Source organism: Bos taurus, chromosome 21 (assembly GCF_002263795.3).
Source record: "Bos taurus isolate L1 Dominette 01449 registration number 42190680 breed Hereford chromosome 21, ARS-UCD2.0, whole genome shotgun sequence".
In the NCBI taxonomy this organism is placed as follows: Eukaryota; Metazoa; Chordata; class Mammalia; order Artiodactyla; family Bovidae; genus Bos; species Bos taurus.
In genome coordinates this window covers 45,842,384-45,869,921 of record NC_037348.1, presented here as the reverse complement: position 1 = coordinate 45,869,921, position 27,538 = coordinate 45,842,384, and the positions used below count along the sequence as shown (strand labels likewise).

Below are 27,538 nucleotides of genomic sequence, written 5' to 3'. Positions count from 1 at the left end.
ACCCTGTGAAGTGAAGAGCCTTCTAACTGACTCTCCAGGGTTGATGTCAGTTAAAAAAAAAAAAGTGTTTTAAGTTTACTTTCCTTTGATGAAATATGTACTAAGCATGGATTATTTGGAAGAATTAAAATTAGTCTTTCCTATTAGGCAAGCACTTATAGTTATTACTTGTTTTATTATTTCATATCTTATCTGTATTTAAGGATATTGATTAGCTGATACTCAGAATTACATTTGTAATTTTTTTTTTTTCTCCTTCTCTCTTTATTCCTAAGGATATTGTCAATACAATCATCAAGCACTGCTCACCTCAATTTTTCTCACTTGGTTTGCCTGGTGCCACAATGCTTATTATGGATTTTATTGTAGCAGCTGGTAGAGTGGCTTCTTCAGCTTTTCTCAATGTAAGTTTTTATTTCCTATCCTTCATAATATAACAAACAGCAGTTAACCAAGATGCAGCTAACAAAGCAACAAAGGAAGAGCCATTGTTGATAAAATATGACAAGTTAATATTCAGGAAAATATATAATTTAATTAGAATTGAGTCTCATTTTAGATCCCACACATATCATCTTCCTTTTGTTAATTCCCCCATCCCTAGACAGATTACAGAGTAATTTAATTAGGTGTTGCCTTTCTTACTTACAGTTGCATTCTAGTTGTACCTTCCATTATGCCCCACATACCTGAACAAGTATTCCCAATTTTATTGTCCAGCTTTAAAGAAAACCCATAGCTAATCTAGTTTTTTTTTTCCACTTTTGTAGTAAAATTGATTTTTAACTGAGATAGTGGTTGTGAGCCTACCATGTTCCATTATGCCTCTGGCCTTGTATCCGTAAATCTAGATTATGTTTTAAATATGAAATGAGTTATTTTGTTGAAAATTAGAATACTCCATCACTTCTGTTACAGCATTTATTAACATAAGGAAACCCTTTTGGAGATAGATTCTTGTTTTATGTATATAGAAGATGTTTTAAATTTCTAATAGATTTGTTTTAGCATTTTTGTTAGGTGTGCTTAAACATGCCATCAATGTGTAGGTATTTTAGTAAGTTAAGTAAAGCATTGTATCAGTAGGTGGATGTTGATGGTTCGTGGGCATGCAAGTAGGCAGAAGAAGAAAAATAAACATTCAGTGCTGATACTTAAGAAATAGCTTAATATAGCTAAAGAGAAAAAATGAAAAGTTACCTTTATCTTCAGTCCAAGCATAATTTTTAATTTTGTTTTTATTAAGTAGTGTAGGTAGTGTTTTTATCATGTACAAATCATAAAACTCATCTAGACTAGTGCCTGTTTCTTGAAGATACAGTGAACATTTTCATTCCTAGTTACTTTATTCATCCTTAGGTTGTTACAGATGTAATACAGAGACATTGAGTCTTCTACTCATTAGAACAATCTATTACAATGCGTAAGTTGCCTTTAAAATGAAAGGATATTTTTCCTTGAAATTAGGGTAATTTTATGCTGTTAGCTAAAACTGTATTCCTGTCTACATACTCATTAGCTGCAGCCACATTTCTGCTTTTTAGCTGCTCTTAAGGAAAGCTCTGTTTGTTCATTGCATTTATTGAGAATAACAGTAGTTTATGTGGAAAGTATAGGTGAAACCTACACTTTTTGTGTTCCCCTTTCCTTTTTGAATTCTTTCTGACTTCCCCGTATAATCTGATTAGGTAATAAAGTAATTTTTCTGATAAGTTAAAGATTTTTAAAATCTGATACATAGGCACCAAGAGTGGAAGCACAAGTTCTTCTGGGATCTTTGGTTTGCTTTCCCAACTTGTATTGTGAACTGCCTGCTCTCCATCCCAACATCCCTGATATTGCTGTGTCTCAATTTACAGATGTTAAGGTAAGAAGTCAGAGACTAATTTATAATCATAGCAGTATATTCAGGAAAATTTGTATTCTTTATTTTCCTCTAGAAAGCCACACAATTGTTAAAGAGCATTAGCCAGCTGTACCCCTCAGACACAAAGGCTAGAATGTTCATTAGGAGCATAGCCTTTTTTATTTGTAACTACTCTGGAAACATTTTCTCACTATTGAACCCACTTACGTGTCATTATCTTAGGATTCATTCATTCACTCACTGAACATTTATTGAAATCCTGAGTCAGATATAATGCTGCTAATATAAGGCTTCTAAGATTGATGGTACTCGGCCTGCACATTTGACTCTCTCCTTCTAGTTTGCCAAGGTGATGAATCAAACAGTGTAAAGGAATATTCTTTTCTGCTCTAGGAAACTGTGGAATTGGGGTGGGGATCCCACGTGCCTGAAGTATTAATAGGCTTAAACCAGACATGATACAAAATTGAAGTGACCATGCAATTGTTTCCCCAGATAATAAACCTCTCTAAATTCCTGTGGGTTTAACAGTCCTAAGAAGTTGTGCTTGTTATAGTAATTGCCAAATGGTCTCTGTGAGCTGAGTTGGCCCTAGAATTAGAAGGAAAAAGAGAATAAAGAAGGGACAAGACAGTAGCATTCTGTCTCCTTGAGAGTCATGCTGATGACTTTTTCAAAACACATGTGCTTTCTCTGAAAAAAATTTTAAGACAAATTTTCGTCTGGAGTATTGCATATACTTTCCATACCACCTTTATTTTTCTTTATCACACTTGTTATTTTTCAGTGTCTGATTTATAGACAAATAAACACCAAGGTCTTAGTTACTGCTACATCCTCAAGCTTACCATGATGCTTGGCATGGAGAATATACTCAGGCATTTTTTAGACAAGTGAACTTCACGGAAACATAAAATCGTAGGGGCTGATGTGAATTTGCAATGATACTTGATTGAAATTATACAAATTGACCTTTACTCTTTAGGGATGTAATGGCTTTGGTTTCTACTTTCAGAAGATTCTGAAAATCAAAAATAAGTTAAGAGCTTCAGTGTTCTTAGGCAGTTTTGAGTTTGTTTGAGCTTAGCTTAGCCTACTATATGTGATTTGCATGAACTGAGTGGCCTTTTACTTTGTTGGCCATTGTATAGGAAGTAATGCTTGAAGTGATTTAAAAAATAATAATAATAACACTATTACATAGAGGGGCTTCCCTGGTGGCTCAGATGGTAAAGAATCCACCTGCAATGCAGGAGACCTGGTTTGATTCCTGGGTCAGGAAGATCCCCTGGAGAAGGGAATGGCTACCCACTCCAGTATTCTTGCCTGGAGAATTCCGTGGACAGAGAGGAAAGAGCTTACATAGAAAGCTCTAGGGTTTAAACAATAGGTAACTTCCACCTACTTATTAATTCCTAGCCATTGGGCTAGATGCTACATTCACAAAGGTAAGTAGAAGTTCACTCCTCTTAAGGACCTTACAGTTCTGTATATGCGATAAATCTTTAGTGAATGAAATACAAATTCTATTCCAGTTTCTATAGACTATAAGCCAGGAGACACTGGCACATATTCAGGGACATAAAACAAGATAAAAAAATTTCATGGCCTAATGGTGTTCAAATCATACAGAATCTATTCTCTTATCACTGCAGAATTATGTTAGAAATCAATATCAAAAGATAATTGAAAATATTTTGAAGTGCAATGTGACATTTACCAAGAAAGATATTTGACTTAGCCATTGAAAACCTCTAATTGAATGATTTTTAAAAAACACATTAACTATTAACTGGCCCTTCTCCCCAAATTCACACATTATCATGGTTTATAATTTTTAAAGAAGAAGCTTGCTTTTAAATGATAATTCTCAAAGTTTTGAAAAGTTTAAAAAGATGTTCATACCTTTTACCTATTACGTCTGCTTTAATTACCTTTATAGTGAACATATTATTGCTTTTCTAATCAGGGGGAAAAAAAGCTGGCCTAAAACACAACATTCAAAAAACCAAGGTCATGTCCTCTGGTCCCATCACTTTATAGCAAATAGAAGGGAAAAAGTGGAAGCAGTAACAGATTTTGTTTTCCTAGGCTCCAGAATCACTTTGGATAGTGACTGCAGCCATAAAATTAAAAAACGCTCCTTGGAAGGAAAGCTGTGACAAACCTAGACAGTGTATTAAAAAGCAAAGATGTCACTTTGCCAACAAAGGCCATATAGTCAAAGTTATGGTTTTTCCAGTAGTTGTGTACAGTTGTGAGAGTTGAACTATAAAGAAAGCTGAGCGCTGAAGAATTGATGCTTTGGAATTGTGGTGCTATTAAGACTCTTGAGAGTCCTTTGGACTGCAAGGAAATTAAACTAGTCAATCCTAGAGGAAATCAACCCTCAATATTCATTGGAAGGACTAATGCTGACGTTGAAGCTCTAGTACTTTGGCCCTATGATGCAAAAAGTTGACTCTTTGGTAAAGACCCTGAGGCTGGGAAAGATTGAAGGCAAAAGGAGAAGAAGATGAGATGGTTGAGGATGAGATGATTAGATAGCATCACCAACTTAATGGACATGAATTTGAGCAAACTCTGGGAGATAGTGAAGGACAGGGAAGCCTGGCGTGCTACAGTTTATGGGGTCACAAAGAGTTGGACACGACTTAGTGACTGAACAATAGCAAAATCAGGAAAAAGTTTTTGAACATATACATTTGGTGATAAATTTCCAAAAATATTTGTCTGCTATAACAAAATACTACAGAATGGGTAGCTTATAAGTGACCAAAATTTATCTCTTACAGTTCTGAGGGCTGAGCCCCAAATCAAGGCTCTAGCATAGTCACATTGTGGTGAAGGCCCTCTTCCTGGTTCTTAGCTTATGCCTTCTTGCTATTTCCTCACAGAGTAAGAAGTTCTTAGGGAACTCTGTGGGAGTCTCTCTATTAATCCCATCTATAAAGGTTCCACCCTCATGGTCTAAGTACCTCCTAATACAGGGGTTGGGATTTCAATGTATGAATTTGCAAGGAGAGCACAAACATTCAGACCATACTGTTTTATTTATTTAGCTAATATTATGACTAACATTGGAATATATTAAAATTATGTACATGAGAACAAAAATGTCTGTTTTATTTCTCTGTTGTATCCCTAGTACCTAGGCCCATAGTGGCTATTTAATAAATATTTGCTGAATAAATAAATGAAATCTTAGTCATGGCTACTGTTTCTCCGTCATTTTAGGAACTTATAATCAAAACTGTGTTAAGCTCTGCAAGAGATGAGCCCTCTGGTCCTGCACGGTAAGTCAGACTTTCTTAAGACTTGGCATAACTCTTCTGTGTGTGCAGTTTTATTTTAAAAGTTAATTGAATTATTTAGCAGTCCAGATTGTTTCAAATGCACAAAACCTATTCTGAATCACAAATTTAAATTATTTGGATGATTAAATTTTTCATTACTAACTTCCTTCAGTAAAAATAAAATCGTAGTTACCTTCTTCAGTATTTTCATCTTTTGTATCTAAAATGATTTCTTTTAATCTTATTAAAATTCATCTACTCTAGAAAATGATATTGTCTTTTCCATTATTCCACATTTTCATTTCATTTAGCTTTAACTCTAAATTTTACGATTTTCAGTATTCTTTCCCGAGCATTTTCTGTGCTAATGATGACAACCTTCTAAGTTTACAGGGATATTCCTATAATACTGTTCTATTCAATCCTCATCACAATTCTAAGAAATTATTAGTATCATTATTCTTCCAATTTTACTAGCAAGAAACTGGCAGCATAGAAAGCTAACATTCATTAAACTTTTTTCCAAGTGCCAACCACTGTTATAAATACTTTATTACCTCACTTAATCTTTGCAGAAATTTTTATCCTCCTTTTTATAGTTGGGAGCCCAGAGAATTTTAGTAATCTGCCCTATCATACAGAAAATGTAGAGCCATAATTGAAACCCTGGCAGTTTGTCTTCAGAGCCTTATTAGATATATAAGTAATAAGTGGCAGAACTGGATTTGAACCTTAAGCTTCCAATTCTAGATTTTCTGCCCGCCCCCCCCCCCCTTTCTTTAATGTCATTGCCTTTCCAGTGAAAGAATATTTAAGCCTAAAACATAATTATCCAAAACAGATTTAGGAATCATTAACATAACAGCTTGTGTTGACAGTATAGGAGAATCCCAGAAGTTGAACATTAAACATTTGCTAAACTTGTTTTGCGTATACTTTTCAGAAATGTAGGGCCTTACGCCCACAGACACACACACACACCCTTTTCCTATACTTTTCAGGAATGTATGGCCTTACATACATATACAACCAAAAAACAAAACTTAAATATTTGTATTCCAGTTTGTGCCTTTAGTTAGCTGCATCCATGGAGAACTTTGTTTCATTTCAGAGTTTATTTTTATTTTAGGATTACAGCTCCTTCCACTGCTAAGCCTGACACTTGGTTATTTAGATCTGTGAATGTGTAAAGTTTATGGGTAGACAAACTGAGAAAGAATGAAAGCAGTAGACTGCACATAAAGACTTTCTGCAGTTTTGATAGTAAATTAGTAGCATTAGCACTGAAAGGAGGACTTTGATCCATTACGTTCAGGAAGAAAAATATTTCTGCATTGAATTGTTCTAAAATTTAGCACTATACTGAATTTAAGAATATCAGTATTGGGACATGGAAGATATATCAGAAAAACTAGAAGGAGTTGACTTATTTTTGTATCTTGAAATATTACATGTTTCATTAGAAGCTTATACTTGAACACACTAATAGAATTTTTACTGATTCTGATCATCAGATAACTTTCTTCAAGCTGAAACTCAGTTGAAGTAGGGAACTGGAGTTTCACATTAGAAAACAAAACGAAAATTCTCCAAGCTCTGTTTCTTTTGGAATTCCTTTATAAAGTGTATAAGTTTTGTGTTCTCAATTTGTTTTAAAGAGAATTCATAGCTAGTTATGTTAAATTTAAAAGATACGAAAGGAAAAATATCTTATTACTGCTATCAGTCAATAAAATTACAGTTTCCTTTTTGAAAGCAGGTTGCATGTTTGTTTGGGAAATTGATGGTATCAATTTGTCAATATGGGTTTGTTAGAAAGATCCTGTGTCTTTATCCCCACCTGTGATCTTTGTAGTAAATTGTAGTTGAAAATAAGGCTTAGAACAGGAAACTACTCAATAGTCTGTAATAATCTATATGGGAAAAGAGCCTGAAAAAGGATGGATATATGTATATCTGAATCACTTGGCTGTACACCTGAAGCTAACACAGCATTGTAAATCAACTATACTCCAATATAAAATAAAAATTAAATTAAACTTAAAAAATAAGGCTTAAAGTTTGGGGAATATGCTTTTCTCCCACTTTATCTTCCTAGGTAACAAATTGATTAATGAACAGTAATGAATTGATTAACAGTAACAAATTGATTAATTCACCTCAGTTGTGCATCTTCACTCTAGGTTGGTTGGTTGGGAATATTTTGGTTGTGGTGGTGGTTTCATTTCATTTACAGGCACATCCACTTTTATTTGTATCATTTCTGGTTGCCTTTTTGCAGATGTGTAGCACTTTGCAGTTTAGGTATTTGGATTTGTGAAGAATTAGTCCATGAGTCTCATCATCCTCAAATTAAGGAAGCTCTGAATGTAATTTGTGTTTCCTTAAAGGTAAGTAAGTAAATATTTAGAAGACTATATTAAGATAGTATAGAATGCATGATTATTTTTCCCCAGATGTTAATTATATCTTGTGCATTACAGTATTTCCTTGATTCTGACGTTTTCCTTAGTAGTTCTCCTCTTGAATTTAGGGTATCTTAGTGATGCCCTATTTTATCTCAACTTTTTATGTATTTGGCTTTGTCCCTAAGATACTTATGGATGACTGCTATAAAGGAAACCAGTCATTTAACAACATATGTAGGGCTGTTTACTGTTTACTTTGACTTAGGTATCAGAGAAGACTTTAGAAAGAGGACACGTCTAGTCATGCCTTAAAGAGCGGGTGAGATTTGGTCATAGAGAGATAAGCGTAGAAGTTTGACTTTATAAGTGGGGAGTCATCTAAGATTTTTAAGCACAGAGAGTGTCAGCATCAGAACAGTTCAGAAGACAATTTGGGAGTATTGTATACAGTAGATTGGCGTGGGGAAAAATGGGATAACAAGATGAGCAGTTTAGAGGCCATTCTAGAAATGAAATAAAAACTTTAATGAGGACAAACATTACAAAGAAAAAATAAAGTTAATTATATATTAGAATGTGTTATGATTTTTAATTTTGTAGGTTATATTTATCTAATATTTTAATAAACATAAATATAGAATGACAAAAATAAACATGCATATACAGTTAAAAATTTTTCAACAACTAGTGCATAGATAATATTAAGAAGAGATTTTTTTTATCATATTTCTTTTTTTTCTTATTACTACAGTTTACTAATAAAACAGTAGCCCATGTAGCTTGTAACATGCTTCATATGCTGGTTCATTATGTACCTAGACTTCAGATTTACCAGCCTGATTCTCCCTTGAAAATTATTCAAGTAAGTAATTTCTCATTTGTTTATTATGACTTGTTAAGGATTCTTGTATTTGGATACCTTGAAATATAAAATTATTTAATAGTTTTCTTTAAATTTTGCATAGCTAAATAGTGGCCACTCAGGGTACATATTTGAAATACCATAATTCATGGTAGTCCTCTTCTATATTATGTTATATTAATATATTAAGAGATTATGTGGTTGGTTTTAAATGCTATGTGAAAATTTACTATTGCTATTCTCTTTATAATGGATATTCAGTATCATTCCCCGTCTTAGGTTAGAAAAAATACCATCCCTTCAGTTACCAAAATCAGAACATTATTTTGGTTCATTCTTTCCCTTTCCTTTTCTGCCAGTCATATATAAAGTGTTTTCTTTCTTTCTTTTTTTTTTTTTTTTAATTCTGTGTGTTATGTGCTTCCTGTAACACTAGATACTATAATAGCCTTTTAAACTGGTCTCCTGGCTTCTGAGGTCATCTCTCCAAGTCATCATTCATATTGACATAACTTATGTCACTATCCTGAAGGAGAAAAAAACAATGAAACTAAAGTCTTCAAGTGGTTTTCTTTTACCTGTAAAATAAGACCCAAGTAAATCTTTAGTTGCGATTTACTTGGAAGCCTCCAGATGAGAACCCATACCATGTTTTCAGAATCATGAAGAGATTCCTTTGATAAAATACCCTGTAGTCTAGGCACCTGAGTCAGCTATTATTCCCTAAACATACCCTTTACTCATCTTCTTACCTAAAATGCTCTACTTTCTCTGCCCACCTCATCTTTCAGTGATTGGTTTAAACACCATCTCCTCAAAAAACAAGAATCATTACTTATTCTTTCCAACCAGAATTTATCTTTCTTATCTTTATGTTCTTATAACATTTTTAGGAAAGACAGTAATACTTATTAAGCACTTACCATGTATCAGTCATTATACTAGTCACTTTTTCATATGTTACCTCATTTAATTCATAAAAGGTCATTTGAAGAAGATTGTTATCTCTTCCTCCTCTTCTCCCTTTATATAAGATGAGAGAGCTGAGGATATAGTAACTATATAAAGTCATAAGCTAAACCAGGGTAGAAACAGAGTTCAAACCCAAGTCTGTTAAATTTCAAGTCCAAGCTTTTGCCAGTCAACCATGCCACCAAGGCCCTATTGTAGCACTACATATATTTGTGTAAAAAAATCTAAGCTTCTTTAAGACAGTGACAGTTTTTCTTGATTATTTTTTATGCATAGGATGACTTTCATATAGAATCTCTTAAATAAATATCTGTTGAGTTTAATACAGTATTATGGTTCAGAGATTGGGTTTGAAGTTTAGACCTGGTTTAATTAACCCACGACTCTGCCATTTACTAAGTTTGTAACTATGAACAAATTACTCAGTCCTCTAAACTCTGACTTTCTTTATGTTTGCATTTGGGATAAAAATACCTACCTCAAAGAGTTGCTCTGGAAACTAAATGAGAAAATACATATAAAACACTGATACATTTTGGCATAAAAGTGATGGGACATAAATTTTAAAAAGTGTATTGGCTGCAGCTACTGTCGTAATCATGCAAGACTTGATAGCTGGATGTGAATGTTCATATATATATAGGTATTAAAGCATTTGAAATTTTAAAACTTAAAAATTTTACTCTTTAAGGTTGGTTATTCGGTTGAAAGTTAAGGTATTCTTTAAGCAGATTTTTTTTTTTTTCTCATTTGAAAGTCTCCCAATGCTTTCCTGTATTTTCTTTCTCGGTTTATGTATTTTAATACTTATCTAAGTAATTCTTAGGTGTGTAGAGTTTTTGCAGATTGCCTCACTATAAATTATGGTGGCCAATGGCTATAGATAAATAGTTATACTTCACCTCTAATTGAATGAAGAAATGAAATGCTAAAATAGTAGAGGAATTCCCTAATGGCTACCTACTTGCATAGTTAGGAATAGAATCCCAGTTCTATTACCAGTATTAAGTATTAATCTGATATATTAGATTCATTCTGTTAGCGAGTAAAACCTTTTACGGTGTAAATTACCTTTACAGGAATTTTTTTACTTGAAGCACTCATTTATAAAAATATAATAGTGAATAGCATGCAATAAAAATACAATAAGTTTACCTCAATACATTTTTAACATACACATTAAAAAATTGAATAAGATCAAGAAATTTTCAGGGTAAATGATAGAACTATATTAATATTTTGCTTTCTTTAATAAGGTCTTCTGTTTCATACTTTATTCAATTTTGTTCATACTATATTCAGTGTACAATATATGTTAATTTAAAAAGCCACATTATAAAAATTTTTTTTAAGTCATATATTTGCAAGTATATATACCACAATATCCAGGAAGACAAGAGTAAATTATTTTTCCTTCACTTCATTGGGGAATAATTGATAAATATATTATATTTAAAATGTATAAAGCAATGATATTGTAGAAGGGTTACCAAGATCAAGGTAATTACCATATTATTACACATTGTTAATTTTTTTTATGGTGAGAATGCTTCAGGTCTACTCTTAGCAACTTTAAGATACTATTGTATGCTTAACTGTATTTACTGTACTATGCATTAAATCCTTAGAATTTATTATTCTTATAACTGAAAATTTACACCCTTTGACTTCCATCTCCCCAGTTCACTAGACCTCAGCCCCTGGCAACCACCATACTATTCTGTTTCTATAAAATCAGCTTTTTTTAGATTCCACATGTAAGTGATACCATACAATATTATCTTTCTCTGGCTTATTTCATTTAGCATAATACCCTCTAGGTTTTTTCATGTTCTCACAACTGGCAGGATTTTCTTTTTTCCTATTATTTAATAATATTCAATAGTGTATGTATGTACACCACAATTTCTATATCCATTTATCTGTCAAAAGACATGTGGGCTGTTCCATATCTTGGCTATTTTGAATAATACTGCAGTGAACATGAGTGTGCATATATCCCTTTGAGATACTGATTTTATTTCCTTCATATGTATACCCAGAAGTAGTATATATGGTAGTTACATTTTTAATTTTATGAGGAACCTCCATACTGTTTTCCATGACTGTACCAGTTTCCATTCCCACTAAGAGTACATAAGGATTCCCTTTTCTTCACATTCTTGCCAACATTGGTTCTCTCTTGTCTTTTTAAAAATAGCCATCCTAACAAATATGAGGTGATACTTCATTGTAATTTTGATTTGCATTTTGCTGATGATTACTGATGTTGAGTACTTTACCATGTTCTTGTTGGCCATTTATGTGTCTTTGGCAGAACGTCTACTCAGAATCTTTGCCCTTTTATGAATTCAGATAATTTGTTTGGCTGTTGGGTATAGAAGTTCCTTGTATATTTTAGATATTAACCTCTTAAGATATATGGTTTGCAAATATTTTTTTCCATTCTGTAAGTTGTCTTTTCACTTTATTGATGGTTTCTTTCTCTGTGCAGAAGCTTTTGGTTTATATAGTCCCACTTGTTTATTTTGTTGTTGTTGCTTGTGCTTTAGGTATGATTTCCAAAAAATTATTACCAAAACCCATGTCACGGAGCCTTTTTCCTATGTTTTCTTCTAGAAGTTTTAAGGTTTCAAGCCTTTGTATTGAGACTTTGATCCATTTCAAGTTAGTTTTTGTGAGTGGTATAAATTAGGGGTCCAGTTTCATGCTTTGGCACATGGATACCCAGTTTCTTTCAACACCACATGTGTGTGTGTTCTCGGCACCCTTGTCAAAAATAGACTGTATGTGTGGGTTTATGTCTAGACTTCATTCTAATGCACTTGTCTATGTGCCTGTTTTTATGTCAGTCCCATATTTTGATTGTTGTTGTTAAGTCGTGTCGGACTCTTTGCGACCTCATGGACTGCAGCATGCCAGGCTTCCCTGTCCTTTACTATCTCCTAGAGTTTACTCAGACTCATGTCCTTTGAGTCAGGTGATACCATCCAACCATCTCATCTTTTGTTGTCCCTTTTCCTCCTGCCTGCAATCTTTCCCAGCATCAGGGTCTTTTCCAGTGAGTTGACTCTTCCCATCAGGTGGCCAAAGTATTGGAGCTTCAGCATCAGTCCTTCCAGTGAGTATTCAGGGTTGATTTCCTTTGGGACTGACTGGTTTAATCTCCTTGCAGTCCAAGGGACTCTCAAGGATCTTTGCCAGCACCACAATTCAAAAGCATCAATTCTTCGGGGCTCAGTCTTCTTTATGGTCCAACTCTTATATCTGTACATGACTACTGGGAAAACCATAACTTTGTATGGACTTTTGTCGGTAAAATGATGTCTGTGCTTTATAATATGCTGCCTGGGTTTGTCATAGCTTTCCTTCCAAGAAGCAAGCATCTTTTAATTCCATGGCTGCAGTCACTGTCCACAGTGATTTTGGAGCCCAAGAAAAAACTCTTTCACTGCTTCTACTTTCTCCCCTTCTGTTTGCTATGAAGTGATGGGACCAGATGCCGTGATCTTAGGTTTTTGAGTGTTGAGCTTCAAGCAAGCTTTTTCACTCTCCTCTTTCACCTTCAGCAAGATGCTTGTTAGTTCCTCTTCACTTTTTGCCGTTAGAGTAGTATCATATGCATATCTGAGGTTGTTGATATTTCTCCTGTCAATCTTGATTCCAGCTTGTGACTCATCAGCCCTACATCTCATATGATGTACTCTGCATATAATTTAAATAAGCAGGATGACAGTATACAGCCTTGCTGTACTCCTTTCCCAATTTTGAACCCATCAGTTGTTCCATGTCCGTGTTCCATATTTTGATTGCTCTAGCTTTATAATAAAACTTGAAATCAGGGAGTGTGATGCCTCCAGCTTTGTTCTTTTTTCTCAAGATTGCTTTGGCTCTTTGGTTTTGGAGGGGGTGGGTAGAATTCCATTCAAATTTTATGATATTTTAGGATAGTTCTCTCTAATTCTGAGAAAAATGCCACTGGAATTTTGATAGGTATTACACTGAATCTGAGTAGTGTGAACAACTAAACTGTTAATTCTTCCAATCTGTAGCATGGAATATCTTTCCATTTATTTGTCTTCTTCAGTTTCATTCACTAGTGTCTTCTAATTTTCAGTATATAGGTCTTTCACCTCTTTGGTTAAATTTATTCCTAAGTATTTTATTGACTTAGATGCTATTCTAAATTAATTTCTCTTTGTGATAGTTTATTGTTGGTGTATAGAAATGCAACTGGATTTTATGTGTTGATTTTTACATCCTGCAACTCTACTGAATTCACTTATGAGTTCTAATCTACTAGGGTTGTTTTTGTGGAATGTTTAGGATTTCCTGGGTATAGGATCATGTCATCTACAAATAGGAATAATTTTATTTCTTCCTTTCAGATTTGGATGCTTTTTATTTCTTTCTCTTGCCTAATTGGTGTGGTAGGACTTCCCATACTGTGTGGAATAGAAATGACAGCTAAGAGCATCCTTGTCTTGTTCCCAACTTTAGAGGAAAGGACATTAACTTTTTACCTTCAAATATGTTGTTAGCTTCAGGCTTGTCCTATATGGAGCTTATTATGTTAAAATACATTGCTTCTTAACTTGTTGAGCAAAGCAGATGTCTTCAATAATAAATACCAATGGTTTTTATATGTCATTTTGCTTATCTGTATCTTCTGATATTACTTGTATATTTATACATATTGATTCAAGAATTGAATCTACAAAAACCATTTATAGTTAAGAGAGCATGTATAACTTTGGTTCTGTACATTAAGATTGTAAATGTTTGATAGTTAGTATACTTGAAAAACTGACCTATTAAAAATTACTTTGAAATAACAATATATTTTGGCTTAAACTTTGAACAATGTATTTTCCAGTACTTTATTAGCATTAGTGTTTGTTTTAAGATACATCATTAGTTTGACATATTTTGAGCTTCTTTTTAATTTCTTACAGATTCTAATAGCCACTATTACCCATCTTTTGCCAAGTACAGAAGCATCATCTTATGAAATGGACAAGAGGGTAACTTAAATTTGTTTTTATATTTAACAATGTGATTATCTAGTAAAATATTTATATTTTTAAACTGTGAAGGTATATATATTTATGTGGGACACAATCTTACATTAATTATAATAAAGATATAGCTTTCCATTATTTAAGTATAACTAAATTATATTTTTAGTTCATATTTCAAATTAATCATGGTCATTTGATAAAGTCTTTAAATTTTAAGGTTGTAAGGAACTTGGGAGGGTTCTGTCCATTTTATTTTTTTTAGTTGTTATGATCTTATTTATGCTTGAAAGTTATTAATTGTGAGGAATTCATTCTTAAGGAAGCCGTGCATTTTTATATAAGTATTACTAATAGGAAGTAAAGAAATTTCCATTAGGGAGAGTTCATATAATGTATAAAGGTATGACGCTTTGGAGAAGACATACCCTTTGGCCATCAAAAAGTTCTACAAGATTGTATTTACCTCAGTAAATTTATTATGAAGTGAAGTGAAGTTGCTCAGTCGTGTCCGACTCTTTGTGACCCCATGAACTGTAGCCTACCAGGCTCCTCTGTCCATGGGATTTTCCAGGTAATAGTCCTGGAGTGGATTGCCATTTCCTTCTCCAGGGGATCTTCCCAACCCAGGGATTGAACCCTGATCTCCCGCATTGTAGACAGATGCTTTACCGTCTGAGCCACCAGGGAAGCCAAAAATTTATTATGAGGTTCCTTTAATTATTTCAGATACTGTACTTATCAGTCTAAAGTTTCTATTTGATATCTGTTTATAGTTTTCATGTCTTTCCTGAAATTCTGCATGATTTCATCAGTTATCTCTATTTTCTTTCATAGATTTTTAACATATGTATTATAATTAAAGTTCTAGTTGCTAAATTCAGTATCTGGATTATTGATGGGTCTGTTTCCATTGAACTTTTTTCCTGAAGACTATAGGTTCCACTTTGCTGTTGCTTCATATGTCTGTTAATTTTTTGCACATAGCTTGTTATAGAGACTCTAGATATGTACTGACCAAATGGTAGCTACTTACCATGTGTGACTTTACATAAAATTAAATTGAACATTTACATGAAAATTTTAATTCTTTGTTTGTACCAGCCACATTTCAAGTGCTCAGTAGCCACATGGGCAAATATATACCATTTCCATCATTGCACAAAGTTCTATCAGACAGTGCTGCTCTAGATCCTGTTAATTTTCTCCGAAAATTATTCCTTCCAATTTTCACATCCCAATCTTGAATTCTCTTCTCCAAATCTCAATGTTACAATTTCTTAATCATATTGTGTTGAAATCTCATGTATTCTGCCCATTGTTTATAGAACTCTGCAGTTATAATTATGTTTCTGGACCTATTCTCAGTTATTTTCTTGTGTGGGGTTGTGGTTGTTTAGTTGCTAAATCATGTCTGACTCTTTTCGACTGCAGCACGCCAGGCTACTCTTTCACTGTCTCCCAGAGTTTGGTCAAATTCATGTCCATTGAGTCAGTGATGCTTTTTAACATTTTTTGGTCTCTCCTGTTGTCTTCCTTATCGCTAACTTCATGAGTTTACCTGAGAATTTTTTATTCTTCCTCTTTGTATGTAGTTTAAAACTCATTTGATCGTATTATCTAATGATTGATAAATACATTCTTCCTCATCTTTAAAAGACCCTGTTACTCCATTTTTGGGCAGGAGTCCTTCATTTTAGTGTCTTAAACTATGGTCAAGAATTCCAAATCCAATTTGTGAACTATATCTGGGTCACTAATGAGCCACCTCCTTCTTTATCATTTTGTCTTCCAAAGGCCTAGCTGTTCATAAGAAAAAGCTCCACTACCAGGTTTTTGTTCCCTGCCTACTTTATTCACTAAACATTTATTGATCACAAAATATGTCTGTGGTATTCTGCTTGGAGCTAGTTAAACAGACATAAATAAGATGGTCCCTGCTCTCATGGATTTTGAAGATTAGAGAGGCAAGTGAAGCAATCCAGTATAGTAAGTGCTTACTGTAAAAAGTAGAAAAATGTATAATACAAGGTAGAGGAGGAAGTAATTAACTTTCAAGGCAGGAAACTTGTTTTAAGGGCACAATTGCTTAAAGATGAATGGGGTGTTCTACATAAATGGAAACAAGTAGAGTCAGAGAGTTATTCCAAGTGGAGTGAATAGCATGAGTAAAATCATGTGTACAATGTCATGATGTGTTATGGGAAGACAGTTGTTATTTGGTCAGTCAGTTATGTCCAACTCTTTGTGACCCCATGGACTGCAGCACACCAGGCTTCCCTGTCCTTTACTATCTCCCAGAGTTCACTCAACCCCATGTTCATTAATTTGGTGATGCCATCCAACCATCTTGTCCTCTGTCATCCCCTTCTCCTCCTGCCTTCAATCTTCCCCAGCATCAGGCTCTTTTCTAATGAGTCAGCTCTTCGCGTCAGGTGGCCAAGGTATTGGAGCTTCAACTTCAGCATCAGTCTTTCCAATGAATATTCAGGGTCAGTTTCCTTTAGGATTGACTGATTTGATCTCCTTGCAGTCCAAGGGACTCTTAAGAATCTTCTTCAACACCACAGTTCAAAAACATCAATTCTTTGGCATTCAGCTTTCTTTATAGTCCAACTCTCACATCCATATGTGACTACTGGAAAAACCATAGCTTTAACTATATGGACCTTTGTTGGCAAAGTAATGTCTCTTCTTTTTAATACACTGTCTGCTGCTGCTGCTAAGTCGCTTCAGTCGTGTCCGACTCTTTGCGGCCCCAGAGACAGCAGCCCACCAGGCACCCCCATCCCTGGGACTCTCCAGGGAAGAACACTGGAGTGGGTTGCCATTTCCTTCTCCGATGCATGAAAGTGAAAAGTGAAAGAGAAGTCGCTCAGTCGTGTCCAACTCCTAGCGACCCCACGGAGTGCAGCCTACCAGGCTCCTCCATCCATGGGATTTTCCAGGCAAAAGTACTGGAGTGAGTTGCTATTGCCTTCTCCAAATGTCTAGGTTTGTTATAACTTTTCTTCCAAGGAGCAAGCATCTTTTAATGTTATGGGAAGATATAATGTTATGGGAAGGCAATTATTTCCATATTATAGGACATGAAATGCATGATTCAAGGTTGGGAAATTAGGCATTAGACATAGAATGGGGTCACAATTCTACATTAAGAACCTTGGACTTTTGAGAAAGTTGTTTTTTTGAAAGTGACTTTTTGGAAAGGTTTTATTTTTTTTTTTTAATTGTTTTCTTTTTATTTTATTTTTTAACTTTACATTATTGTATTGGTTTTGCCATATATCAAAATGAATCCGCCACAGGTATACATTCCCCATCCTGAACCCTCCTCCCTCCCCATACCATCCCTCTGGGTCGTCCCAGTGCACCAGCCCCAAGCATCCAGTTTTAATATGCAACAAAATGCCAGATTTGTGAGAGATCACTTAAAAACGAGTGAAAGTCAAAAGGAATAATACAGTAATTGTTAATTACAGTAATCTCCATGAGAATTTATAATGTTCTGAAATAAAGCTAAAGGAATAAAGGTTAATATTGACAAAGTGGCATCCATCACTAGCATCAGGAATAAAGAAAAAGGCAGGATATTTGAAGAAAGATGAATTTCAGTTTTTAGTGTGTTCACGTAAGGAGTGATGCCCAAGTAGAGACCACCATCTATATAACTAATGTAGTAAATTTGAGGCTGGAAACAAAATTATTGGCATTGTCAATACATGAGTTGTATTAAACTGGGAATGTATGTGATCACTTAAGGAGAAGCTAAAGAGTAAGATAGGTTAGCGAAGTATAACACCTTGAAGAGTAACAGTTAAAGAATAGGCAGAGAGGGAGTCCTCAGATAGTGACCTAGAGGGCTCCTGAGTTTTCCTCCTCTCTTGGACCTGTGGAAGATACAGCTACACATGGAGCAGTTCCCTCTGAGAGAAATCCAGAAACTAATCAGGTGACCTCTACACATCAAGTGACTGAGAAAATATCTACATCAGAAATAGGTAGGAAAGGCTGTAGCACTCTTGTCATAAACCCCACTCCTAGCATAACTCCATACAGTCAGAAAACTCCCAACTCACACCCTATCAGAGGAGAGAAGGATTTAGACCATACATCTAGCACTCCACCGTTTAAGCCTGCCACCCAAGGGACAGATGCCAAATCACCTGGCTGGTACCTAGTTCCTCTTTCTCTTTTATGCTCGCTCTTCACAAAAGCTTACAGTGGGAGAAGGGGTGAAAGTTCATTTGCTGTGTATATTTTATACTTACAGATAATTTGAAGTTTGAATGTTCTGTTTTCTGGTTATACTGAGGATGTGGGGTTTTGTTGTTTCAGTTGGTGGTATCCTTACTTCTGTGTCTTCTGGACTGGATCATGGCCTTACCTCTTAAGACACTGCTCCAACCAGTCCATGCTACAGGAGCAGAAAATGATAAAATAGAAAAATCTGTCCTTAACTGTATTTATAAGGTAAACTTTGCTTTATTATTTATTTGGTAACCAAGGATTTTTGAAACCTAAAGAATTAATATTTCTTAGTATTGCATTTTTCATTGTTTTAGATCTAGCAATTTTCTAAGAACATAGATTTATCTTACAGTACCTATGGATAATTAAAAAGTACTTCTTATAAGACTGTTTAATTGCAGAATTTTGAAAAGTGAAATCTTTGTTGAATGTGAGAATCATTAGTTAAATATTGCTCATTCTTTTTAAGAAAAATTTTACCTTGATTGAAGAGCTGTGTTTAAATATTTAAAAATTTTGTCAAGTTCTTGTATTAGCAGTTGTTTTCTCCTTTTACCTTTATTTTCACTGAAAAGGAAAATTTGGTATGTTTTTTCTCCCTGTATTTGCAGGTATTACATGGGTGTGTTTATGGAGCTCAGTGTTTTAGCAATCCGAGGTATTTTCCAATAAGCCTTTCTGATTTGGCATCTGTAGATTATGATCCTTTTATGCATTTGGAAAGCCTAAAAGAGCCTGAACCTTTGCACTCTCCTGATTCGGAACGATCCTCTAAACTCCAGCCAGTAACAGAAGGTAAAATTAATTCTCTTCAGGACAGTATTGTTGCTTGGGTTCTGCCAGAGTATGATTTGAGGCCTACGTAGAAATACTGGAAGGTAGTATGCCTTACTTTATAATTGTTTACCTTGCCATTATATTATAACTAAAGTTCATTTTTAGTTTAAGAAATAACTTCAGATACACAAGTACTAAGATGAAACGTGATGACATTCCCTTTATACTTATAAGTATTCTGATACTGATTAAGTTCTTTAACCATATTAAGTTCTGATTAAGTTCTTTATTCTGATTAAGTTCTTTAACCATACAGTTTTTATATTCAGTGAGTTTACTATCTGAGATAAGGAAATATGTAGACAAGTAACCTTATGATATGACTACATATAAAAATAAAAGTACATCCAAGATGCAGGGGTATAGTATGATGCAGGGAACTCAAACGCAGTGTTCTGTGACAACCTAGAGGGGTGGGAGGTGGGAGGGTAGTTCATCAGGGAGGGGACATATGTATACCTACGGCTGATTCATGTCGATGTACGGCAGAAACCAACACGATATTGTAAAGCAATTATCCTTCAATTAAAAACAAAAAAAAGAAGCAGGGGTAGCCCAGAGGAACCCCGCAATTATTGAAGGGTTTTAAGGAGGTGATATACATGGTAAAATTAATATTAAGAGCTTTTTGAGAGTAGTATTTTAGGAGTGAGCAGACTGGCCCACACCTGCCACCTAAATACAGTTTTATTGAGACACATCCGTGCTGTTCATTTATGTATCATTATGGCTGCTTTTGTGTAGTAATAGCAGTGTTGAGTAGTTTGGACAGAGAGAGCATGGCCCATAAAACCAAAGATAATTTACTGTCTGTCCTTTGCAGAAAAGGGGATTTGCTTGATCTCTAATATGTTAGATTGATTTTTAGGGAGGTTAATGCAGCATCAGAGACCAATCATGATGCTGTTGCAGTAGGAGAAACAAGAGTTGCTAAAGGGTTAAATTGATTATATCTTCCCCAAACTAGACCAAGAATATGAGAAAGTTTAGAGAATTAGGAAGGGAAAGGAGAGCAGTATTGGAAATGGAAATGGTTTAGCTTGGAGCACCTGTTGGATGTTCATGTGACTTAGTGTACATGCAGATCTACACCTTAGCAGAGAGGTCTTTGTTAGGAATATGTATTTACACGGATGTGTGTGTTCTGAGAAGAAAAGGTTGGAAAGGAAGGAAAACCAGGAAAGAGTAGTTCCTCAGAAACAGAAGAAAAAGATTTTTGAGAGACTGTCAAAGATATTAAATGATAGAGATATTAAGTACAAAAAGACTGACAAATACATCTACTTCGGTTTCAGCAGAGAAGTAGGAGACAGAAGTGAATGGCTGTGGGTTAAGGAGCAAGCAGGACTTAAGGAAGTAGAGCCATTTGTCAAAAGTGCTCTTTAAAAAAGTCAAGAAAAATGATAAAACAGATAAGATTATTCAGGATTAAAGAAGTTTTAAAGACAAAAAGAGCTAAACTCAATTATAAGCTGAGAAAGAAAGTTGTAAGGGGTTCATTAACAGAGTGAAGTTCCTGAGAGCTAGAAAGTTTAGGTATTAATATTAGCTCTTCTTCTGAAATCAGAAAGATGAAGAAAATTGAAATAAAGTAAGAGGACTGACAGAAGTATTGAGGACCCAATAGAAAGGGGAAACCACACGTTTTGGTTACATCTCTCAAAATTCAGTAAATTGGCTCTGGCAGATAGACAAGGGAACGATGGCTTTCAGAATATTGGTTTATGGTTTAATTATAGAGTCTAGGGTTGGTGAGGATTGAACTGGTGTTAGGAAATAGCTAGTAAGCTGGAAGAAAGTAGAGGTGATCCTATGAATCAGAAAGTAGATGTGGTTGGTGATAAGAAGTTTGAGCAATGATTCTCAGCCTTGGCTACATATTGCAATAGTGATATTCTGGTCCTATCCATAGAGGTTTTGATATATTGATCTGCGATTCCTCAGACTTTTAAAATGTTTCAGGTGATTAATATCCAGCCAAGGTTGAGAACTGCTGAGCTTATCAGTATGTTAGGACAGTGGTTTATTAAATGAGTTTTTAAGCAGCAGACACTCTACAGATACATTTCACAAGGAAGTCTACTTTGTAAAACTTCTTAAAGTAGTGCTACAGTAAAGATTCGGCTGACTTCTCTCCCATTCATGTCTAAGAGCCCTCTCCAAGGGCTCTACAGAACAGAATTGGAAAGTCACTAGACTAGGAGGTTGTGGTTGGAGTATAAATTAAGGAAAAGTTTGATTTTTAAAGATAGAATAGTTATAAACGATTAAAACATCTAGAATGTGGCTATGGTAATGGATTGATGATGTAAAATGCAAGTGAAGGTATAAAGTTACGTATCAAGGAAATACAGGGCTTGGGTTTTGAGTCAACCACAAATACCTAATAGTTTGTCTAGAACACATATGTACAAGTGAACTAGGAATGCAATAGAAATAATTCAGACAATAATGGATATAGGTGACTTATTTCTTTAGATTTGGCATATATAATACAGTGTTTATTTTACTTAAAAACAAAGTTAAATGAAAATATTCTTTCCTTTTTGCATTTTTAAAGGTGTAAAATGATAAAACTTGGTTCAGGGCAATATAGTATATTTCTTAAACTGTGAAATAAATAGTTTACTTAATTTTTACTTACTAAAAGGGAAGTTTTAATGTATTTCATGTAAAATTTACTGTGCCGTTAACAGTCACTGTAAAAGAAAGGTGTAAAGATTTTAAACAGATGAGCTTTATATTGATACCAAATACTCCATGGGGTACTATTCTCTAAATGTATTAAAGTTGTTCCCTTTGGACTTTCTTAAAGGTATTAAGGGCCGGATAAATGCAGAACCTTTTAGGAACAGCTGTGAGCTAACAGCAGGTGATTCTGTGGTCTGTAGTGACTACATGCTGAGGGTTTGTTTTTTTTTTTAATGTGGCAAAAATGGCTAATCATTGTGCCCTTGTCTAAGGCATGCATCATCATCTTCAAGTACTTTTTTGGCCAAAGATTTCTAAACACACAGTGTCCCTAATAAGCTCAGTATTGGACTGAACAAGTCTGATTTGAAAACTATTGGCAGGAGTAGCAGTAATTATTAAATTTACTAAAGAATAAAGCAAGATAGTGAAGTTGGCTTTTTGTCAGATGGCAGTAGTCTTATTAGCAGAAAGTCATCATTTGCAGGGTCAGAGTGAAAGAAGGCTCCAAAGGATTCATTTTGTCTTAATTATAGTTTCACCTGTACATATTATGCAAAGCTAATATTTAAAGCATTTGCCAAAATTAACTTCCTCTGCATGTTCTGTTATAGTGCAGTGAATTGCAGCAGCTTTTTATGTCTTGCTGCTTTTGTGTGCCATAATAATCTGTAATTATGGGTTTGCTGCAAATGCTTGTAGGGTTTGTTTAATCTGACCATCTGAAAAGACAACCTTGAATAGACTTATTTAAATGAATGATAGTTACCCAAAGCATTAGAAGCGCTGATATCTTCATTTTGCGTTTTCTCACAAGGCTGGTTATTTTAGAATTTCATTTTTAATTTCTAAATTAGAGAATTTCATGTTTTTTATATCTAGGTAGATATGTAGAAGATATGTACGTTCAATAGCTAATGATTCAAAATAAATCTCAGTAATCCTAACTGCCAAATTAATAAGTTGAGAGTTTTTTTTTTTTTAATCCTTGTATATTTATAGATATGCTGAAATTAGAGAGGCAGTTTAGGAAAGAAAATGCTTTTACCAACTTCTGAAATCTAAGTTCATTTGTTAAATGTTCTCGGTGTTAGTAATTATGACATTTGTGAGCAAGCTCACTAAACTGCGTTCTCACTGTCTCTCTCCTTGAGGGGAGCATGTATAGAACAGACAGGACCTAGACTTAGGCTATTTCAGTTTTAGCGAAGGAGCTGGCTCATTCTTACAGTTTAGTTATAGGCAAGTTTGCAAAAGGAACTCATAAAACCTTTGTGACTTACAATGCTCTAAAAATTGATTTGTATTGTTTCAGTTATATCAGGCTTTATATATGAGTTTTCAATTCATCTTTACCAAAAACCCCCATGTTATCCTTAGAGAAAAATGGAGTTTAAGAAGTTTTATGTGACTTGTCCATGATCACAGAAGAAGCCAAAGTCAGAAATTCTTCTCTTTTCTGTAGTCCATTTCTATTAAATTACATTCTTCTGCTTCTTTAGAAATGTTCTGCAAAGAAGATTCACTTCCTAAATGAGTCACCTGTTTGTCACTCAAAAGGAAGAAAGGGGAAAGAAACTTTCCTGCATAAACTTAATCATAATTTTCTGTTACTATTTAAAACATGGCTTAGTTTATTTATTTGCTTTTTCATGGCTTGGTTTAAATGAGCTTTTCCAGTTGATCTTGGCCATTTATTAATTTATGCTAAGTACTCTTTTTTGACTCTGTACACAGAAAAAAACTTTTTTGAATGCGTTGTTTCTGTATGTCAAAGTAATTTGCCAGAAGAAAAGGACAGTTTAACGAAAGAGAAAGATACTGAGATTTGAGTTGTGATAAAGATGAAAATAACACTGTCCCAGATACCTTCTGTGGCAAATCCCTGAACTTGTGAACCCATTTGTCTTCTTGTTCAAAATGAGAATTATTGGCTAGTTTATCTGTAAAGCCCCTTACAGTGTGAACACTCTTTATATTCTAAGTCATAATTAGAGAAGCAAAAGCAGACACTAGATTCAGATTACCTGTTTCTCATCATTTAGTGATATATCTTTTTGCTTTACCATAATAAGTCTTGAAAATGTAGGACTGAATTAAGATTAGTCATTTAGTTTGTTATCTAGTGTTAAAATAGCTCATTTTCAGAGCTAGCCCTAACTATAATCAAAGAACAGCTCAATGAAATTGGAACTTTTTAAGTAAATTGAAGAATGTTTATATATACATATATGTAATAAAACTTGATTGATTATGGAAGAAGATTAAAATTTTGACAGTAATATTTCCAAATCAACAAAGTCCAAAGAAAATTGTTCTTTTTTATATTTGGAATAATGAAGAAGGTGTTATTTGTATTAATGGCATAGCTGGGGACTTGTTGCTTACGCTTTGGCTGTACCAAGGGGTGTCAGTTCTGGATCTTCCAGGCTGTAGCCTGGAATATATGACACTATTTCTCTCTCTTGCCTCTTTTTAAGTAATCATACCAACAATGTACAACTTAGTTCCCTTATGAACTTTCAAAAGTTGAGTTTACTCTTTTTCTTTCTCCCTTTACTCTCTTTCTGTGTTCTTTGTCTTCCTTCCACCCTCTCCTCCTTTTTCTTCTTCCTTCAGGTCCTGACATTAGGCACCTTGCCTCTTCAGGCCTCTTACTGCTATATTCTTTGAGTTTTCTGTTTTTACCATTTCCTATGTTTTGTTTTTTTTTTAAGTTACTCATATAGATGTACTCCTTACCTGTTTACTGCCTTAGAAAAATAGGCAAGCCAAAAATATTTTTCCTTTAAAGTTTCCTTGGCATATGCAGGCTACACTGACTCACTGTTTAAATTGATCCTGACTCCTGAAGTTTAGTTGAAAGATATCTTTTCTCTGACACTTTTACATCATCCATATAAGCCATAGTTAAATGACATTTAAGGCATGTTACAAACTATGTCTCTGTATCTCCTGATAAGATAAGAAACTTATCAGTTGGATTTCGTTGACTTTTTAATCTGGGAGCAAAACTATTTCACATGATTTAAAACACTTTTGAACCTTCTTTGAAGGTATGATGTACATTTAAGGGCCTCAATTTAAATTATTAATACGAATCCATAAGCAAAATTTTCAAAAAGGGCTTTCTTACAAAAATTAACAAAACTTTATCTGAGTAGTTTTCTTCTTCTTTGCCATCATTCTTGTAGTTCATATTCTACATTGAAAATATTTGCTCTAATATTTGAATGTGATTTTGATAATGTGATGGAATCCCTATTTGCTATCTGTTTCATTGTTATATGACTCTCTAGGAAGCAGCAGTATTCTCACTCACTCATATTTTTCTTTATTCCTAGTGAAAACTCAAATGCAGCAAGGATTAATCTCCATAGCTGCCCGCACTGTTATTACACATCTGGTGAATCACTTGGGCCACTATCCAATGAGTGGCGGTCCTGCTATGTTAACAAGTCAGGTGTGTGAGAATCACGACAATCATTACAGTGAAAGCACTGAACTTTCCCCGGAACTCTTCGAGAGTCCAAATATTCAGTTTTTTGTGTTAAACAATACAACCTTAGTGTCCTGTATCCAGATCAGAGCTGAAGAGAGTATACCTGGAGGAGGTTTATCTGCTGGTCTTGCATCAGCCAATTCAAATGTCAGAATTATAGTACGTGATCTTTCTGGAAAATATTCATGGGATTCTGCCATCCTGTATGGACCACCTCTTGTAAGTGGTCTATCAGAACCTACATCTCTCGTACTTTCATTGTCTCACCAAGAGAAGCCAGAAGAACCTTCTGCATCTAATGAATGCTTAGAAGATATAACAGTTAAAGATGGGATTTCCCTCCAGTTTAAAAGAAGTTTTAGAGAAACTGTACCAACTTGGGACACAATAAGAGATGAAGAAGATGTTCTTGATGAGCTTTTGCAGTATTTAGGTGTAACCAGTCCTGAATGCTTACAGAGGACTGGAGTCTCACTTAATATTCCTGCTCCACAGCCTGTGTGCATTTCTGAAAAACAGGAGAATGATGTTATTAATGCTATCCTTAAGCAGCATACAGAGGAAAAAGAATTTGTTGAGAAACACTTCAATGACTTAAACATGAAAGCTGCAGAACAAGATGAACCAACCCCTCAGAAACCTCAGTCAGCATTTTATTATTGCAGATTGCTTCTTAGTATATTGGGAATGAATTCTTGGGACAAAAGGTAAGGCTAAAGGACAGGTTTTCCCTTTTTTAAAAGAAATATTGGTCTTATTCATTTTATGATCAGCATTTTAGTCTCCATCCTTTCCCTCACTAAATTTTACCTACCAGTTAGTTCTTTGACCAATAGGCAGATCTTCTTTCTTTTTTAAGTCCACAGAGTCATAATCAGATTTCAGAGGAATAAGAAGATAATTGAATGTAATGAATTAACTCTTAACATTTTCAAAATGACTAGTATACCTATCTGACTTAGAACACATAGCTCAAATAATTGAGAAAAATCTTTTTTCCAACCTTCATGTAAGCTAATAGGAAAAACTTTTTTCTCACAACACTTCTGACACAAAATGTGTGAGTTTCTCACACCAGGCAGTTTCAACAATACCTGGAGTTACCACAGACAAGAGCTTAGACTGATGAGATTGCCCTCTACTTCAGACACCAGTTGCAAATCTAGGGAAATCAGGGGTTCCCACAACCCCCTTCTTGGGTTTGATAATTAATTATAATGACTCTTAAAACATTTACTTAGGTTTATCAGTTTATTATAAAGGACAATTAAAGGATAAAGATGAGCAGCCAGATGAAGAGATACATGGAGTAAAGTCTGGAAGGATTCCAAGTGTGGAAATTCTGGCCCTGTGGAGTTGGAGTATGCCACCCTCCCAGCACATTGAATGTCTTCAGCCAGGAAGCTCTCTGAATCCTGTTGTCAAGGGATTTTTATGGAGGTCTTACCGTGTAGGCATGATTGATTATTAACTCAATTCTCTAGTTCTTCTCTCTCCCCAGAGGCAGGGCTGAAAGTTTCAAGCTTGCTCTTTCTGGTGGTTTACCCTTTCTGGTGATGAGGCACCATCCTGAAGTTAACGAGAACACCACCAAGAGTTACCTTATTAGAACAAAATTAAAAGGAAACTCCAGAGGTTTTAGGAAGTCTGTGTAAGACTCTACTGTCACCTCCTATACTCAGGAAATTACAAGAGTTTTAGGAGCTCTGTTTGAGGAATTGGGGACACAGCCCCAGTGTATATTTCTTACTGTGTCATATAAGCCTATATTTTTTTATTTTTTAGGCAAACAGTGATATGATACTTTCTTGTTTGTATCAGAGAAATTAACTCA

The 27,538-nt window shown here is 34.6% G+C and overlaps 1 protein-coding gene and 1 long non-coding RNA gene across 7 annotated transcripts in view; one reads left to right on the top strand and one right to left on the bottom strand.

Annotated features, from left to right (window-relative positions):
• RALGAPA1 (Ral GTPase activating protein catalytic subunit alpha 1) overlaps nucleotides 1–27,538 on the top strand; it is a 211,099-nt gene that overhangs the window by 116,855 nt on the left and 66,706 nt on the right. For all 6 annotated transcript variants that reach the window (XM_005222080.5, XM_059879341.1, XM_059879343.1 and 3 more), the window contains 9 exons: nucleotides 276–404; nucleotides 1,742–1,867; nucleotides 5,105–5,163; nucleotides 7,445–7,553; nucleotides 8,323–8,433; nucleotides 14,361–14,429; nucleotides 18,762–18,896; nucleotides 19,286–19,469; nucleotides 25,547–26,411. In XM_005222080.5, the coding sequence (XP_005222137.1) occupies nucleotides 276–404; nucleotides 1,742–1,867; nucleotides 5,105–5,163; nucleotides 7,445–7,553; nucleotides 8,323–8,433; nucleotides 14,361–14,429; nucleotides 18,762–18,896; nucleotides 19,286–19,469; nucleotides 25,547–26,411 (1,787 nt within the window). The remainder of the gene's footprint in view (nucleotides 1–275; nucleotides 405–1,741; nucleotides 1,868–5,104; nucleotides 5,164–7,444; nucleotides 7,554–8,322; nucleotides 8,434–14,360; nucleotides 14,430–18,761; nucleotides 18,897–19,285; nucleotides 19,470–25,546; nucleotides 26,412–27,538) is intronic.
• Nucleotides 26,709–27,538, bottom strand: part of LOC101907132 (uncharacterized) — a 33,768-nt gene continuing 32,938 nt past the window's right edge. Inside the window, exon 3 of the long non-coding RNA XR_003031514.2 lies at nucleotides 26,709–27,273. This is a non-coding gene — a long non-coding RNA (uncharacterized lncRNA). The remainder of the gene's footprint in view (nucleotides 27,274–27,538) is intronic.